We start from the raw sequence: 18,791 nt of genomic DNA on the forward strand, positions 1-18,791 counted from the left end.
CTCCAAACTGTTCCCACAAAGTTGGGAGCATGGAATTGTCCAAAATGTCTTGGTATGCTGAAGCATTCAGAGTTCCTTTCACTGGAACTAAGGGGCCAAGCCCAGCTCCTGAAAAACAACCCCACACCATAATCCCCCCCCACCAAACTTTACACTTTGCACAATGCAGTCAGACAAATACCGTTCTCCTGGCAACCGCCAAACCCAGACTCGTCCATCAGATTGCCAGATGGAGAAGCGCGATTCGTCACTCCAGAGAACGTGTCTCCACTGCTCTAGAGTCCAGTGGCGGCGTGCTTTACACCACTGCATCCGACGCTTTGCATTGCACTTGGTGATGTATGGCTTGGATGCAGCTGCTCGGCCATGGAAACCCATTCCATGAAGCTCTCTGCGCACTGTTCTTGAGCTAATCTGAAGGCCACATGAAGTTTGGAGGTCTGTAGCGATTGACTCTGCAGAAAGTTGGCGACCTCTTCGCACTATGCGCCTCAGCATCCGCTGACCCCGCTCCGTCAGTTTACGTGGCCTACCACTTCGTGGCTGAGTTGCTGTCGTTCCCAAACACTTCCACGTTCTTATAATACAGCTGACAGTTGACTGTGGAATATTTAGGAGCGAGGAAATTTCACGACTGGATTTGTTGCACAGGTGGCATCCTATCACAGTTCCACGCTGGAATTCACTGAGCTCCTGAGAGCGACCCATTCTTTCACAAATGTTTGTAAAAACAGTCTGCATGCCTAGGTGCTTGATTTTATACACCTGTGGCCATGGAAGTGATTGGAACACCTGATTCTGATTATTTGGATGGGTGAGCGAATACTTTTGGCAATATAGTGTGTGTGTATATATATATATATATATACACATGTATGTATGTATGTATGTGTGTATGTGTGTGTGTGAGTGTGTGTTTTCATGTTTAACTTCACAAATGTCTCCTGCAGAAATAAGTCCCAGAAGTCCAAGTTTGATGAGCAGCTGCACAACGAGATGATCACCACCATCGATGAGCTCAGTTCCAGCAAGTGAGTCTTATCTCCTTCTCTTTTTTCTCTCTACTAGTTTTATCTATCTATCTATCTATCTATCTATCTATCTATCTATCTATCTATCTATCTATCTATGTCTATCTATCTATCTATGTCTATCTATCTATCTCTGTCTATCTATCTAGCACATTTAGACTGTATGTTATGTGGAGAAGAATGTCATGTGACACGGTCATTCTTGCATTTGATTGGCTGGAGACGGTTTCTGGAATGACTGACCACTAAAAACAGACTGACATTTGTCTACAATGTCTGTCTCACTCCCTCTCTTCAACACACACACACACGTACTTGGTTCTAGTTCTAATGATTTAGGATTTAAGATTTTCTTAGGCCTCTGTCTGTCTCTATATCTGTCTTGGTTTCCTTTCTGTATATCTGTCTGTCTTTTTATATATCTATCTAATTAATGTCATGCTATCTAGTATCATGTCTGTCTGTCTGTCTGTCTGTCTGTCTGTCTATCTATCTATCTATCTATCTATCTATCTATCTATCTATCTATCTATCTATCTATCTATCTATCTATCTGTCTGTCTGTCTGTCTGTCTGTCTGTCTGTCTGTCTGTCTATCTATCTATCTATCTATCTATCTATCTATCTATCTATCACAAAGTCACATGATTAGATAATTCTTCACTATGTTTTATTTTTGTAAGGATTCATGGGAATCATGCTCACTTTATTTTATTCTCAGAACAATTTCCTGTCATTAGTACTGTACATAATCTACAGACAGAGTAGATCAGATCAGGGAGAAAAAACACTCTTCCTTAACATCATAAACAAGATGACTTCAGTCAGTCGGTTGGTGATGCCTGTGTATAATCAGGAGAGGAATCTAACCCAGGCTTCCTCTTGTCTGTGCATGAAAAACATGTTTGCTTTAAAGACATGTGTAATTAAGGCTTTTCGTTTTTGGGCTCGGGTGTGCGAAGGAAGCCGCACAAACACCCAAGAACCAAAATAATTCTGACATTCTGTGCATGTGTTTGTTTCTTGTGTGCAGGCACTGGATGAAGTCGGAGGAGATTTCGAGTCTTACTCTCTGGTTCACAAAATGTGGGCTGGAGAAACAGGTAAGCATCTTAAATGTACATGAAGAACTAACAATATACAAGAATATTCCTCTGATTCCTCCAAATTGAGTTTCTGCTTCTTTATGTCCCTCTAATTTGCTCTTATAGTGTATACAGAGACTGGCACAAAGATTATATTCAGTATTTTCCTGTCCTATCCTGGAGATTCCTTCCATAAATATTCAGTAAAGCTCTTCTCAGAGATAATGATGCATCTGCTTTACATGTCCCTGTGTTACAGTATTAACACACAAACACATATTCTGACCAATCAGAATCCAGACTTCATCAGTAGACAGATTGTTAAAGCTGTTCAGAGAAAATGATGGTCTTAATTAATTAATTAGAGAATATTGGGATGAGAGAGATATTTGGGTTGGTGGTATTTTTTCCTTATGAAAATCCTAATCTATCATATACTATAAACACTGATCATGCATAACATTATGACCACCTGCCTTATACTGTGTTGGTCCCCCTTTTGCTGCCAAAACAGCCCTGACCCATCGAACCATGGACTCCACTAGATCCCTGAAGGTGTGCTGTGGTATCTGGCACCAAGATGTTAGCAGAAGATCCTTTAAGTCCTGTTACTTAGAAGACTTAAAGGATACTTACAGGACTTTTAGGATACTTTTGAAAGGTACACTCCACAAGATCTACAGTTTTGGAGATCCCAGTGGTCTAGACATCACAATTTGGCCCTTCATCAGACTTACTCAAATCCTTACACTTGTCCATTTTTCCTGCTTCTAACATCAACTTTGAGAACTTTGCTGCCTAATATATCCCACCCACTAACAGGTGCCATGATGAGGAGATCATCAGTCTTATTCACTTCACCTGGTCATAATGTTATGGCTGACTTGTGCTACTAAAGGAATATCTGTAAAATGTAACCCACTGATTCTTATTTATTTTGTACTAAAATGTATTCATGTTTATATTCCTCTCTCAGTACAGGACTATAGAAATGCCTAGTTTTAAATACTACATCTGCTGTGCCACCTTCGTCTTCCTGTGTATCTTCACCATTCAGATGCTCGTCACCCAAAAGTGAGTAATATAAACACACACACACACACACACACACACACACACAAAGACGGATGAGAACAGAATGACAGTGTTTCCTCTGCTTCTTTTTTTTTCAGACCTGCGCAGCTGGGACTGGTGTTTGCGTTGTTGGCGTGTTTGTTACTGCTGACCATTGCCATCTGCTTTGCCGGTCACATTCAGGTTATTAACGACTGGCACCTGCTAGGCTTTAAACACACTTAGGATGGATTGTCTGGTGATTTGAGTGTCTCTGAATGTGTGTGTGTGTGTGTGTGTGTGTGTGTGTATGCATATTTTTGTATTTGGAGATACCAGCACTTTTAGACTGTATGTTATGTGGAGAAGAATGTCATGTGACACAGTCATTCTTGCATTTGATTGGCTGGAGATGGTTTCTGGAATGACTGACCACTAAAAACAGACTGACATTTGTCTACAATGTCTCTCTCTCCCTCTCTTCAACACACACATCTATCTATCTATCTATCTATCTATCTATCTATCTATCTATCTATCTATCTATCTATCTATCTATCTGTCTGTCTATCTATCTGTCTGTCTGTCTGTCTGTCTGTCTGTCTGTCTGTCTATCTGTCTGTCTGTCTATCTATTGGTCTATCTATTGGTGTATCTATCTGTCTGTCTATCTGTCTATCTGTCTATCTATCTATCTATCTATCTATCTATCTATCTATCTATCTATCTATCTATCTATCTATCTATCTGTCAGTCTATCTATTGGTGTGTCTATCTATCGGTGTGTCTGTCTGTCTGTCTATCTATCTATCTATTGGTCTATCTATTGGTGTATCTATCTATCGGTGGGTGTGTCTGTCTATCTATCTATCTATCTATCTATCTATCTATCTATCTATCTATCAGTCTATCTATCTATCTATCTATCTATCTATCTATCTATCTATCTATCTATCTATCTATCTATCTATCAGTCTATCTATCTATCTATCTATCTATCTATCTATCTATCTATCTATCTATCTATCTATCAGTCTATCTATCTATCAGTCTATCTATCTGTCTGTCCGTCCGTCCGTCAATCTGTCTATCCATCAATCCAGTAAATTTCTCAGTATATATCTCGTGTATTTCCAAACTCCTTTCTCTATTTTCTGTCTGCTTTTTCCCCCTCATTTTATTTATTTATTTATTTATTTATTTATTTTTTAGAAACTGTTCCCGGAAAAGTTGGAATCCTGCCAGTGGTTGCCGGCCGTGTCCATGGCCGTGGTCAAGAGACCTTTTGCGCGCCTCCCGCTAGCAACCATCGCTACGACAGTTAGCGTTATCATTGCCTTGTTCAACCTGGTCAGTAACACTTTTGGTTAAATTATCGGTGAAATTATTGTTAATTATTGACTCAGATATTTTCTCTATCCAGTGTTTTATCCCAGTTGAGTTGAACCCCGATTGCTTTAAAGAACAAATGGAAAAAAATAAAAGCAGCAAAGAAGGGTTAAATCTCTTCTGCTTGTCTGTGAGTAGAACACACACACACACACACACATAACCAGAGTGTTTAAACAACTAGATTTTATCATTTGTAATTTATTTCGAAATCTAAATCATTCACCATCTAATCAGCGATCCATATAAAGATTAGAACATGAATATTCATGTTTTATTTTATTTCTTTCCCCCTCAGTATTCGGTGTATACCTGTATCCTGACATTACTGGTGTGTGGAGTATTTCTGAGAGTGTGCTTTGAGCTGAAGCTGGCCTTCCTCTTCATCAGTTCAGGCTTTTATTACTTCATCATAGGCTACAGCAAGAGTGATCTGTTCAAAATGTACACCTGCTTTCTTTCTGTAAACCTGAACAGGTACACACACACACACACGCAAAAAAAAAAATCTTTGGACCTACTCTGATATGTACGTATTAGCATTCGGATCTTGTATGATGTCTGTAATGTGTATATATATATATATATATGTGTGTGTGTGTGTGTGTGTGTGTTGCAGTTCTGTGGAAAATTCATGGAGCGTTGAGCCGTACAGATTCATGAATGGAGGGTTGATGAAAGAGCCACAGTTCATGAGCTGCATGTACATCACTCTGTTCCTGTTTACCATGCTGCTTATATCACGTCAGGTACACACACACACACACACACACACACACTAAACACATTATCCTTGGGTTTCATGTGACATCACACTGCATCATCGTTGTCTTTTTGAGAACTGATTAGTGGACAGACTGCTTCAGTAGTTAGTGTGTGTGTGTGTGTGTGCTTCTTATTTTCATTTACATCATTTCAGATAATCAAATAACCCTAACACACATCACTAAAGACTGTATATCTTCACAAGCAGCAGATTTCCTTCATGCTCTACAGCTCTCTCTGTCTGCCGCCTAGCTACGTTATAGGAACTGGAAAGTTCGTCTCAGCAGAAAGTATTGCTAAGATTAGCAAAAGTTAGTCAGTTTACCAATATCAACTTCTTTTTTCCCCCCTCCCTCTTCCTGATGAATTATACATGAACTCTTTACCCACCCTGACATGAAGAGTTTGTCACTTTGTCTTTATCAGAACAGGGGGAAGGGTTGTTTATGAGACAAAAAATGTTCTATGTTTTTAGTTCGTAATGCTAGGATATTTGGTTAAATAAAATAATTTAAAAAATTATAAAATAAATAAAATAATTAACAATAAATAACAAAATAAAGTAAAATTAAATATTTAAAAGAAATTAATAAAATAAAGTAAATAAAATAAAATATACAAATGGATTTGAGTCTTTAAACCTGTTTAAACCTCTTCTAGGTCCAGAGTAGAATCTTATTTTCAAACTAGGAAAAAAATCATTTGATCAGATAATATACAGCAAATAAATCCTTTCACATTCCTTACATTCATGAGCATTCATGGCCTTCCAAGAAAAACCCATCGACACAAAGCAGAGTTGACTTTCTGGGTGGACGTTAATATAGGAAAAACATTTCCAACGCTGCAGGGGGGTGAAACCTTTCCTCTCCTCTTCCTTACAGGATGAGTTCTGCTGCCGTCAGGAATTCCTGCTGAAGAACAAGAACCGCATGGACAAGGACGAGATCGAGCTGTGTGAGAATCTGACTCGGCTGCTGCTGGAGAACGTTCTCCCAGCTCACGTGGCCGCGCTGTTCGTGGGCGAGAACAAAAAGAACGAGGTGGGGCTGCTCTCCACTAACACTTTACTAAACCAGAAGTACAAGGTAGGGACCGGCAACAGTGTTCCAGACGTCCAGCCATCCGTCCATAGCATGCTATTCCGAGCCATTCCACACCATGGCATGCTGTAAAGTGGTTAAAGAGCTGTAGAAAGTTCAGAGCATGAGAAATGTAGAACCGAATCCGTGTCTCTGTTTAGTTGCTTACATTTTTTTTTTATTTTATTCCAAAAATATATAAATAAAGTGGCGTGAATGTATTGAGTTCACAGTGGACTAAAAAACATACAAAATGGCGAATTTCCTAGTCATATGATTTCATAACAAAGTTATAAAAGCCTTATAATCTCAGAACTTTTTCTGTACATGAGCCGATTCCTCAGTCTCTAGTTGGGGCTGGTGAAGGCTTTCTGAAGTTCTACTGTTGAGAATAAAACTGATCGTGAGATTCTTTCAAGACGCATTCAAATAATCAAGATCAACACCAGTCATCTGTTTCCTGTCATGGTGCCATGACCCGGATGACACGCTGAGCCTTTAGTGCCAAATAAGTTCTCATGACAGTCAGATTTTCCACAGTTAGCCTTAGAAAAGCAAGGTTATGAGCAGATTAATAAGACCATATGAGTAAAATTTTGTTGTACTGCATCCATCGAGTGCTAGGAAAATAACATGATGTATTAAAGTGCTACGCATTTTTCCCCCCCAGATTAATCTGTATGAAGTCTTAATTTGTACAGCTCTATTAACAGAATTGTGTTTGTAGATTATCCAAGGTTACACCTTAAATCCTGTTAAGATTACAGGGTGAAGAAGGTACAGGAGTTTAAGTACTTGGGGTCAACAGTCCAGAGTAATAGAGTGTGGGAAAGAGGTAAAGAAGCGAGTGCAGGCAGGTTGGAGAAAGGTGTCGGGAGTTCTGTGTGATAGAAAAATATCAGCAAGAATCAAGGGGAAGGTGTACAGGACAGTGGTGAGACCGGCCATGCTGTATGGTTTAGAGACTGAGGAAGAGACAGGAGTCAGAGCTGGAGGTAGCAGAGCTGAAGATGTCGAGGTTCTCTTTGGGAGGGACACGGTTGGACAGAATTAGGAACGAGTACATCAGAGGGACGGCTCATGTTGGACATTAGGGGACAAAGTTAGGAAGATGGTTTGGACGTGTTCAGAGGAGGGAGAGTGAGTATATTGGTAGGAGAATGTTGGACATGGAGCTGTCAGGCAGGAGGAAGAGAGAAAGGCCAAAGAGGAGGTATATGGATGTAATAAATGAGGATATGAAGCTAGTGGGTGTAAGTGTTGAGGATGCAGAAGAAAGGGATAGGTGGAGAGAGATGATTCACTGTGGAGACCCCTGAAGGGAAAAGCTGAAAGAAGACATCTTTAAATCCTGTGCTACTACCACCTTTATTACTGAAGCGAACATACGGAGAGAGGTGATTGGTCAGTGATTTGCGAAGGAGTTCAGCTCAGAGTTTACATGAATAGCGCAGGAAATTTAAACCCTTCCTTAAACCAGCACATCTGACCGTAATATTCAGATCTCCAGAAGGTCCACTGGATCAGGTGTATTCGAGTTTAAGCTCTACTAGATTTGCCTGCTCGAATCGCACATGCTTGAGTTTATCTGTGAGCCCGAGCTGATCAGAAGTTATGAAAAGTTTATTTAGAATAATATCACACAGCAGGACTGTGTTAAAAAATGACGTGTGTGTGTAACATTTCTATATACAACAAACAGGGATCTACAAATGATACTGCAGGAGTATAATGTTTTGGCAGAATAATTTGCATGCTTCCTTTTTTTTTTTAATACAGTATCTCCATTTCTTCATGCATCTGTTACACATCCGTCTCTGTATTCCACCTGTTTCTGTGCTAATTATTGTATTGTGTATATATATTATTTTAGCATATCAATCTGTTCTTATTCATGTTCTGTGTGTTGGTGTGTATGTTTTCTCCAGGATCTATACTACAAGTCGTACGATTGTGTGTGTGTGATGTTTGCTTCAGTCCCTGACTTTAAGGAGTTCTACACCGAATGCGACATCAACAAAGAGGGACTGGAGTGTCTGAGACTCCTTAACGAGATCATCGCTGATTTCGATGAGGTCAGTCATCGCCGCAGATCAGCTCTTAAGTGTCATCACTTCGAAGCGACTCTAACAACCGTTTTTATTTTATTATTTTAATCTCCTCTCCGTCACTGCAGTTGCTGTCTAAGCCGAAGTTCAGCGGCGTAGAGAAGATCAAGACGATCGGCAGTACGTACATGGCTGCTGCAGGACTTAGTGGGACGCCTGGACAGGAGACAAACCAGGTATTAGACTGAAACATGAGTAGTACATCAGGCCACAGGGCACACTTTAGGGCTTAGTATTACACATACACTGATCAGGTATAACATTGTGAGCAGTGAGAGGTGACGTGAATAAGACTGAGTATCTCCTCATCATGGCTCCTGTTAGTGGGTGGGATATATTAGGCAGCAAGTGAACATTTTGTCCTCAAAGTTGATGTTAGAAGCAGGAAAAATGGACAAGTGTAAGGATTTGAGCGAGTTTGACGAAGGGCCACATTGTGATGTCTAGACCACTGGATCAGAGCATCTCCAAAACTGCAGCTCTTGTGGGGTGTTCCCGGTCTGCAGTGGTCAGTATCTATCAAAAGTGGTCCAAGGAAGGAACAGTGGTGAACCGGCGACAGGGTCATGGGCGGTCGAGGCTCATTGATGGACGTGGGGAACAAAGGCCGGCCCGTGTGATCCGATCCAACAGACGAGCTGCTGTTGATCAAAGTGCTGAAGAAGTTAATGCTGGTTCTGATAGAAAGGTGTCAGAATACACAGGGCAGGACGGGTCAGGGCTGTTTTAGCAGCAAAAGGGGGACCAACACAATATTAGGCAGGTTTATATTGTAGTTATGTAATATTGATTAATTCTGATTGTCAAACCTGGTTTACGGTCCACGCTGTAATAGCGAGCGCTCTGTGTTGGCAGGACCGGGAGCGGCAGCCGGCGCAGATCGGCATCATGGTAGAGTTTGCCATTGCTCTGATGGGAAAGCTGGACGGCATCAACCGCCACTCGTTTAACAGCTTTAGACTGCGTGTGGGTGAGTGCAGCGGATACACAGCCACATACACACACTTCTACTTACTGAGAGACCTCTGTCCACCATAGGGAGGTCATCCATCCATCCATTTATCTGTGTAACTATCTGTCCAATCATCTATCTCTAACTATCCATCTATCCATTCATCAGCCTCTCCAACTATCTGTCCATTCATCCGTCAAACTGTCCAGTCATCTATCTCTATCCATCCATCTGTCCAACTATCTGTCCATTCATCCATTTCCAACTATCCATCCATCATCTATTTTTCTCTTATTCAGGGTATTTAATGTTACTTTTTTGTACATTATATTTCGTTTCATTCATTATATTTTTCCGAAAGTAAAAAGAAATAACAGTATGTCTTTGTTTGCTGAGAGCAGAGCTGCTCTTTTATCCGACTCATTTGGCTGCAGATGTTCCGGAGGAGTTTCTGAGCTCTGGTTGCCCACATCTGTGGTTTGGTCTTGTGTGTTACCGAAAACAGAGAGCATATGAAGTCAAGATTCCGCTGAAATCTGAAAATAAACGACTCATTTGGAAGCCTTGAAGAAGTCTTTTGTCTTTTGCACAAATAGAAATGTTAATAGCAGAGGAATGGGAGGAATGAGCAGCTCATCATCCTCTTGAGCTGGGCTGAACTGTTAAATAAATGAAAAGCAGTGGAGAGACGGTGCACCTAATGCCTCGATGTGACGGTCATCACAGAAGAGCTTTTATTAAAACTTTCTGTCCGGCACTTCGAGAGAGAGAGTTAGAGAGAGAGAGAGTTAGAGAGAGAGAGAGTTAGAGAGAGAGAGAGAGAGTTAGAGAGAGAGAGAGTTAGAGAGAGAGAGAGAGAGTTAGAGAGAGAGAGAGAGAGTTAGAGAGAGAGAGAGTTAGAGAGAGAGAGAGAGAGAGAGAGAGTTAGAGAGAGAGAGAGTTAGAGAGAGCTATTTGTTACAAGTTTTTACTGAGAGTGAGTCATTCCTGTGACTGAATATTTGTGTGTGTGTGTGTGTGTGTGTGTGTGTGTGTGTGTGTGTGTGTGGGGCACAAGAATGCAGCGAAGGTCATTATTTATTCCATGTAAAGTGTGTGTTTGAGATTAAACCTAAACCACACACTGCATGTATTTTCTTTCGCCTCCCTGTCCTGTTGCGTCTCAGATATATTTTTATGACGTGGTTCTCTCTCTCTCTCGTGGTTATAAATAGTAATTGACATTTGACCAGAAGTTGCAAAAACACTCGTGTGGTCAGTGACGTCATCGCTGCCTCTTTTTTTTTTTTATATATATACAGCAGTTAAAACATTTTTAAGTTAAAACTGTTTACTCCCACGGCGCGTAAAACGCACTTTGCGGAAGGAATTGCGTCCAGCTGACATAAATATTTTGTCAAGTGTTTTCAAAGCATGTCCATGGTGTGTGTGTAGGAATAAACCACGGGCCAGTAATAGCGGGGGTGATCGGAGCGCGCAAGCCGCAATACGACATCTGGGGTAACACTGTGAACGTAGCAAGCCGGATGGAGAGCACCGGAGAACTGGGCAGGATCCAGGTACTTCCTGTTTATTTTTTATTTATTTTCAGATTCAAATTACTAGTAAAATATTTGTAGCTGTAGTTATTAGTAGAGATATTTGTAGCTGTAGTTACTAGAAAAATATTTGTAGCTGTAGTTACTAGAAAAATAGTTGTAGCTGTAGTTACTAGAAAAATATTTGTAGCTGTAGTTACTAGTAAAATATTTGTAGCTGTAGTTGCTAGTATAAATATTTGTAGCTGTAGTTACTAGTATAAATATTTGTAGCTGTAGTTGCTAGTATAAATATTTGTAGCTGTAGTTACTAGTAAAATATTTGTAGCTGTAGTTGCTAGTATAAATATTTGTAGCTGTAGTTACTAGAAAAATATTTGTAGCTGTAGTTACTAGAAAAATAGTTGTAGCTGTAGTTACTAGTAAAATATTTGTAGCTGTAGTTACTAGTAAAATATTTGTAGCTGTAGTTACTAGTATAAATATTTGTAGCTGTAGTTACTAGAAAAATATTTGTAGCTGTAGTTACTAGTATAAATATTTGTAGCTGTAGTTACTAGTATAAATATTTGTAGCTGTAGTTACTAGTATAAATATTTGTAGCTGTAGTTACTAGTAAAATATTTGTAGCTGTAGTTGCTAGTATAAATATTTGTAGCTGTAGTTACTAGAAAAATATTTGTAGCTGTAGTTACTAGTAAAATATTTGTAGCTGTAGTTACTAGTAAAATATTTGTAGCTGTAGTTACTAGTAAAATATTTGTAGCTGTAGTTACTAGTATAAATATTTGTAGCTGTAGTTACTAGAAAAATATTTGTAGCTGTAGTTACTAGTATAAATATTTGTAGCTGTAGTTACTAGTAAAATATTTGTAGCTGTAGTTGCTAGTATAAATATTTGTAGCTGTAGTTACTAGTAAAATATTTGTAGCTGTAGTTACTAGTATAAATATTTGTAGCTGTAGTTACTAGTAAAATATTTGTAGCTGTAGTTGCTAGTATAAATATTTGTAGCTGTAGTTACTAGTAAAATATTTGTAGCTGTAGTTACTAGTATAAATATTTGTAGCTGTAGTTACTAGTAAAATATTTGTAGCTGTAGTTGCTAGTATAAATATTTGTAGCTGTAGTTACTAGTAAAATATTTGTAGCTGTAGTTACTAGTAAAATATTTGTAGCTGTAGTTACTAGTATAAATATTTGTAGCTGTAGTTACTAGTAAAATATTTGTAGCTGTAGTTACTAGTATAAATATTTGTAGCTGTAGTTACTAGTATAAATAGTTGTAGCTGTAGTTACTAGTATAAATAGTTGTAGCTGTAGTTACTAGTATAAATAGTTGTAGCTGTAGTTACTAGTATAAATAGTTGTAGCTGTAGTTACTAGTAAAATATTTGTAGCTGTAGTTGCTAGTATAAATAGTTGTAGCTGTAGTTACTAGTATAAATATTTGTAGCTGTAGTTACTAGTATAAATAGTTGTAGCTGTAGTCACTAGTATGAATATTTGTAGCTGTAGTTACTAGTAAAATATTTGTAGCTGTAGTTACTAGTATAAATAGTTGTAGCTGTAGTTACTAGTATAAATAGTTGTAGCTGTAGTTACTAGTATAAATATTTGTAGCTGTAGTTACTAGTATAAATAGTTGTAGCTGTAGTTACTAGTAAAATAGTTGTAGCTGTAGTTACTAGTATAAATAGTTGTAGCTGTAGTTACTAGTATAAATAGTTGTAGCTGTAGTTACTAGTATAAATATTTGTAGCTGTAGTTACTAGTATAAATAGTTGTAGCTGTAGTTACTAGTAAAATAGTTGTAGCTGTAGTTACTAGTATAAATAGTTGTAGCTGTAGTTACTAGTATAAATAGTTGTAGCTGTAGTTACTAGTAAAATATTTGTAGCTGTAGTTGCTAGTATAAATAGTTGTAGCTGTAGTTACTAGTATAAATATTTGTAGCTGTAGTTACTAGTATAAATAGTTGTAGCTGTAGTTACTAGTATGAATATTTGTAGCTGTAGTTACTAGTAAAATATTTGTAGCTGTAGTTACTAGTATAAATAGTTGTAGCTGTAGTTACTAGTATAAATAGTTGTAGCTGTAGTTACTAGTATAAATAGTTGTAGCTGTAGTTACTAGTATAAATAGTTGTAGCTGTAGTTACTAGTAAAATAGTTGTAGCTGTAGTTACTAGTATAAATAGTTGTAGCTGTAGTTACTAGTATAAATAGTTGTAGCTGTAGTTGCTAGTATAAATAGTTGTAGCTGTAGTTGCTAGTATAAATAGTTGTAGCTGTAGTTACTAGTAAAATAGTTGTAGCTGTAGTTACTAGTATAAATAGTTGTAGCTGTAGTTACTAGTATAAATAGTTGTAGCTGTAGTTACTAGTATAAATAGTTGTAGCTGTAGTTACTAGTAAAATATTTGTAGCTGTAGTTGCTAGTATAAATAGTTGTAGCTGTAGTTACTAGTATAAATAGTTGTAGCTGTAGTTACTAGTATAAATATTTGTAGCTGTAGTTACTAGTAAAATATTTGTAGCTGTAGTTACTAGTATAAATAGTTGTAGCTGTAGTTACTAGTATAAATAGTTGTAGCTGTAGTTACTAGTATAAATATTTGTAGCTGTAGTTGCTAGTATAAATAGTTGTAGCTGTAGTTGCTAGTATAAATAGTTGTAGCTGTAGTTACTAGTATAAATAGTTGTAGCTGTAGTTACTAGTAAAATAGTTGTAGCTGTAGTTACTAGTATAAATAGTTGTAGCTGTAGTTACTAGTATAAATAGTTGTAGCTGTAGTTACTAGTATAAATAGTTGTAGCTGTAGTTACTAGTAAAATATTTGTAGCTGTAGTTGCTAGTATAAATAGTTGTAGCTGTAGTTACTAGTATAAATATTTGTAGCTGTAGTTACTAGTATAAATAGTTGTAGCTGTAGTTACTAGTATAAATAGTTGTAGCTGTAGTTACTAGTAAAATATTTGTAGCTGTAGTTGCTAGTATAAATAGTTGTAGCTGTAGTTACTAGTAAAATAGTTGTAGCTGTAGTTACTAGTAAAATATTTGTAGCTGTAGTTACTAGTAAAATATTTGTAGCTGTAGTTACTAGAAAAATATTTGTAGCTGTAGTTACTAGTAAAATATTTGTAGCTGTAGTTACTAGTAAAATATTTGTAGCTGTAGTTACTAGTAAAATATTTGTAGCTGTAGTTACTAGTATAAATATTTGTAGCTGTAGTTACTAGAAAAATATTTGTAGCTGTAGTTACTAGTATAAATAGTTGTAGCTGTAGTTACTAGTATAAATAGTTGTAGCTGTAGTTACTAGTATAAATAGTTGTAGCTGTAGTTACTAGTATAAATAGTTGTAGCTGTAGTTACTAGTAAAATAGTTGTAGCTGTAGTTACTAGTATAAATAGTTGTAGCTGTAGTTACTAGTATAAATAGTTGTAGCTGTAGTTACTAGTATAAATATTTGTAGCTGTAGTTACTAGTATAAATAGTTGTAGCTGTAGTTACTAGTAAAATATTTGTAGCTGTAGTTGCTAGTATAAATAGTTGTAGCTGTAGTTACTAGTATAAATATTTGTAGCTGTAGTTACTAGTATAAATAGTTGTAGCTGTAGTTACTAGTATGAATATTTGTAGCTGTAGTTACTAGTAAAATATTTGTAGCTGTAGTTACTAGTATAAATAGTTGTAGCTGTAGTTACTAGTATAAATAGTTGTAGCTGTAGTTACTAGTATAAATAGTTGTAGCTGTAGTTACTAGTAAAATAGTTGTAGCTGTAGTTACTAGTATAAATAGTTGTAGCTGTAGTTACTAGTATAAATAGTTGTAGCTGTAGTTGCTAGTATAAATAGTTGTAGCTGTAGTTGCTAGTATAAATAGTTGTAGCTGTAGTTACTAGTAAAATAGTTGTAGCTGTAGTTACTAGTATAAATAGTTGTAGCTGTAGTTACTAGTATAAATAGTTGTAGCTGTAGTTACTAGTATAAATAGTTGTAGCTGTAGTTACTAGTAAAATATTTGTAGCTGTAGTTGCTAGTATAAATAGTTGTAGCTGTAGTTACTAGTATAAATAGTTGTAGCTGTAGTTACTAGTATAAATATTTGTAGCTGTAGTTACTAGTAAAATATTTGTAGCTGTAGTTACTAGTATAAATAGTTGTAGCTGTAGTTACTAGTATAAATAGTTGTAGCTGTAGTTACTAGTATAAATATTTGTAGCTGTAGTTGCTAGTATAAATAGTTGTAGCTGTAGTTGCTAGTATAAATAGTTGTAGCTGTAGTTGCTAGTATAAATAGTTGTAGCTGTAGTTGCTAGTATAAATAGTTGTAGCTGTAGTTACTAGTATAAATAGTTGTAGCTGTAGTTACTAGTATAAATAGTTGTAGCTGTAGTTACTAGTATAAATAGTTGTAGCTGTAGTTACTAGTAAAATATTTGTAGCTGTAGTTGCTAGTATAAATAGTTGTAGCTGTAGTTACTAGTATAAATATTTGTAGCTGTAGTTACTAGTATAAATAGTTGTAGCTGTAGTTACTAGTATAAATAGTTGTAGCTGTAGTTACTAGTAAAATATTTGTAGCTGTAGTTGCTAGTATAAATAGTTGTAGCTGTAGTTACTAGTAAAATAGTTGTAGCTGTAGTTACTAGTAAAATATTTGTAGCTGTAGTTACTAGTAAAATATTTGTAGCTGTAGTTACTAGTATAAATATTTGTAGCTGTAGTTACTAGAAAAATATTTGTAGCTGTAGTTACTAGTAAAATATTTGTAGCTGTAGTTACTAGTAAAATATTTGTAGCTGTAGTTACTAGTAAAATATTTGTAGCTGTAGTTACTAGTATAAATATTTGTAGCTGTAGTTACTAGAAAAATATTTGTAGCTGTAGTTACTAGTATAAATATTTGTAGCTGTAGTTACTAGTAAAATATTTGTAGCTGTAGTTGCTAGTATAAATATTTGTAGCTGTAGTTACTAGTAAAATATTTGTAGCTGTAGTTACTAGTATAAATATTTGTAGCTGTAGTTACTAGTAAAATATTTGTAGCTGTAGTTGCTAGTATAAATATTTGTAGCTGTAGTTACTAGTAAAATATTTGTAGCTGTAGTTACTAGTATAAATAGTTGTAGCTGTAGTTACTAGTATAAATAGTTGTAGCTGTAGTTACTAGTATAAATAGTTGTAGCTGTAGTTACTAGTATAAATAGTTGTAGCTGTAGTTACTAGTATAAATATTTGTAGCTGTAGTTACTAGTATAAATAGTTGTAGCTGTAGTTACTAGTAAAATAGTTGTAGCTGTAGTTACTAGTATAAATAGTTGTAGCTGTAGTTACTAGTATAAATAGTTGTAGCTGTAGTTACTAGTATAAATATTTGTAGCTGTAGTTACTAGTATAAATAGTTGTAGCTGTAGTTACTAGTAAAATAGTTGTAGCTGTAGTTACTAGTATAAATAGTTGTAGCTGTAGTTACTAGTATAAATAGTTGTAGCTGTAGTTACTAGTAAAATATTTGTAGCTGTAGTTGCTAGTATAAATAGTTGTAGCTGTAGTTACTAGTATAAATATTTGTAGCTGTAGTTACTAGTATAAATAGTTGTAGCTGTAGTTACTAGTATGAATATTTGTAGCTGTAGTTACTAGTAAAATATTTGTAGCTGTAGTTACTAGTATAAATAGTTGTAGCTGTAGTTACTAGTATAAATAGTTGTAGCTGTAGTTACTAGTATAAATAGTTGTAGCTGTAGTTACTAGTATAAATAGTTGTAGCTGTAGTTACTAGTAAAATAGTTGTAGCTGTAGTTACTAGTATAAATAGTTGTAGCTGTAGTTACTAGTATAAATAGTTGTAGCTGTAGTTGCTAGTATAAATAGTTGTAGCTGTAGTTGCTAGTATAAATAGTTGTAGCTGTAGTTACTAGTATAAATATTTGTAGCTGTAGTTACTAGTATAAATAGTTGTAGCTGTAGTTACTAGTATAAATAGTTGTAGCTGTAGTTACTAGTAAAATATTTGTAGCTGTAGTTGCTAGTATAAATAGTTGTAGCTGTAGTTACTAGTAAAATAGTTGTAGCTGTAGTTACTAGTATAAATATTTGTAGCTGTAGTTGCTAGTATAAATATTTGTAGCTGTAGTTACTAGTAAAAATATTTGTAGCTGTAGTTACTAGTAAAATAGTTGTAGCTGTAGTTACTAGTATAAATATTTGTAGCTGTAGTTGCTAGTATAGATATTTGAAAACACAGGAAATGGAGTGTAAGAGTATCGAGACCCTTGTGAAAACTTTTTAATGACAATTAAAACGTTGCGTACGTTGCAGGTGACAGAAGAGACGTCGGATGTTCTGCAGAAGCTGGGTTACTCGTGCGAGTGCCGAGGTCTGATCAACGTAAAGGGGAAAGGAGAACTCACAACCTTTTTTGTATGCACAGACTCCAATAAGCAGCAGGGAATGGGGCTCAGCTGAAAGTGCTGACCTTCTCTCACTCACACACCCCCGGCTGGATGGGTAGAGTTTTCTTTTCTTTTCTTTTTTTAACGGTGTTTCTTGGAATGTGAAATGTTTTCTTATGCTGAGAGGATTTCCAAATGGTAGAAGACGAGGATAGAATAATTAAAAACCCTTACGAAGCCAGAAACTTTTGAACAAATATACGCTCGTCATTCTGGCCGAGATGGAACGTTCCCACCTAACACTGGAGCAGGGACTGTTTTTTTTTTTTTATATGTTTGTTTGTTTGTTTTTTTCCAGCGTTTCGTGACCTTAAACTTCTCTGCACTGTTCTGATCCTTAAAAACTACGGAGGCAACAAACGGAAGAAGAAGAAATACTGCTGATTGTCTCCAGAAGTCTTTGTGTCTTAAATCTGACATTACTTGCAAACGATGGGACCTGCACACTCGAACATGAAGAGGACATTTTATTATTATTATTGTTAATATTATTATTATTTACTAGGACATGATGTGAAGCACAGGAAATGTTTAGGTGTGGACAGACTTTGCTGCTGAATGACTTCAAACTGTTAGAAAAACCGCTTTGGCAAAACAGGAATTTACACGTCAACTGTTGAGTAATTTAAAGAGAATAAGCAAAGCTAAACATGAATAAAAAAAAATGCTGCAGTATAATCGTTTTGATTGCAAAAGATTTTTCTGAATTTTGCCATTATGACTCCGCCTATTCGAAGTTAGGGCTACGTTTTATTCCTGTTCGCTTTGAGCTGCTTGTCTGTCTTATGTCGCAACGTGGAACTCGATGGCTTAAGGCAGGGGTGTCTGATCTCATCCAGAAAGGGCCTGGTGCGTGTGGGTGCAGATTTTCATTCCAACCAAGCAGAAGCTACACCTGATTCCAACTGGCTAGGCAACAGTTCTTGGCTTGCAGTAGACTCAGGTGTGGCTTCTGCTCAGTTGGAATGAAAGCCTGCACCCACACTGGCCCTTTGTGGAGAAGATTGGACACCCCTAGCTTAAGGAAAGGGAAAGACGAGATGTGTGTGTGCATCTCCGGGTAAACCGGTCGGGCTGAATGTGGGTAACGTTGGTGTACTGTAACATTTACCTGAACTGAAACTAACATCTCTGTTACTTTAAACTTCAGTATAAGATGTCTAAGTTAAACATTCTGTACAGAATCCGTATGGAATAAATCATTTTTTTCAAGGTTAAAACCCTGTGATGTTTCCTTTGTTCTTATATCTAAAGTATTACGGTCATCTATAAACCATATACCTGCTATATGATGTCCTTCCTTAGAGAGAACTTTTTTAAAAG

The 18,791-nt window shown here is 36.5% G+C and overlaps 1 protein-coding gene across 7 annotated transcripts in view; it reads left to right on the plus strand.

Moving 5' to 3' along the window:
- The window catches only part of adcy7 (adenylate cyclase 7), an 80,844-nt gene extending 62,156 nt beyond the window's left edge, over window positions 1-18,688 (plus strand). For 4 of the 7 annotated variants that reach the window (XM_058381534.1, XM_058381533.1, XM_058381531.1 and 1 more), the window contains 14 exons: window positions 951-1,031; window positions 2,065-2,134; window positions 3,093-3,190; window positions 3,289-3,373; window positions 4,382-4,519; window positions 4,593-4,688; window positions 4,857-5,035; window positions 5,178-5,307; window positions 6,208-6,411; window positions 8,334-8,480; window positions 8,582-8,689; window positions 9,369-9,483; window positions 10,900-11,024; window positions 17,335-18,688. In XM_058381534.1, the coding sequence (XP_058237517.1) occupies window positions 951-1,031; window positions 2,065-2,134; window positions 3,093-3,190; window positions 3,289-3,373; window positions 4,382-4,519; window positions 4,593-4,688; window positions 4,857-5,035; window positions 5,178-5,307; window positions 6,208-6,411; window positions 8,334-8,480; window positions 8,582-8,689; window positions 9,369-9,483; window positions 10,900-11,024; window positions 17,335-17,481 (1,723 nt within the window). In that variant the 3' untranslated portion in view covers window positions 17,482-18,688. The remainder of the gene's footprint in view (window positions 1-950; window positions 1,032-2,064; window positions 2,135-3,092; window positions 3,191-3,288; window positions 3,374-4,381; window positions 4,520-4,592; window positions 4,689-4,856; window positions 5,036-5,177; window positions 5,308-6,207; window positions 6,412-8,333; window positions 8,481-8,581; window positions 8,690-9,368; window positions 9,484-10,899; window positions 11,025-17,334) is intronic. The other 3 variants (XM_058381535.1, XM_058381537.1, XM_058381532.1) reach the window with 2 other exon arrangements.
- Window positions 18,689-18,791: the final 103 nt, after the last annotated feature.

The sequence above is a fragment of the Hemibagrus wyckioides genome, linkage group LG27 (genome assembly GCF_019097595.1).
Source record: "Hemibagrus wyckioides isolate EC202008001 linkage group LG27, SWU_Hwy_1.0, whole genome shotgun sequence".
Classification (NCBI taxonomy): Eukaryota; Metazoa; Chordata; class Actinopteri; order Siluriformes; family Bagridae; genus Hemibagrus; species Hemibagrus wyckioides.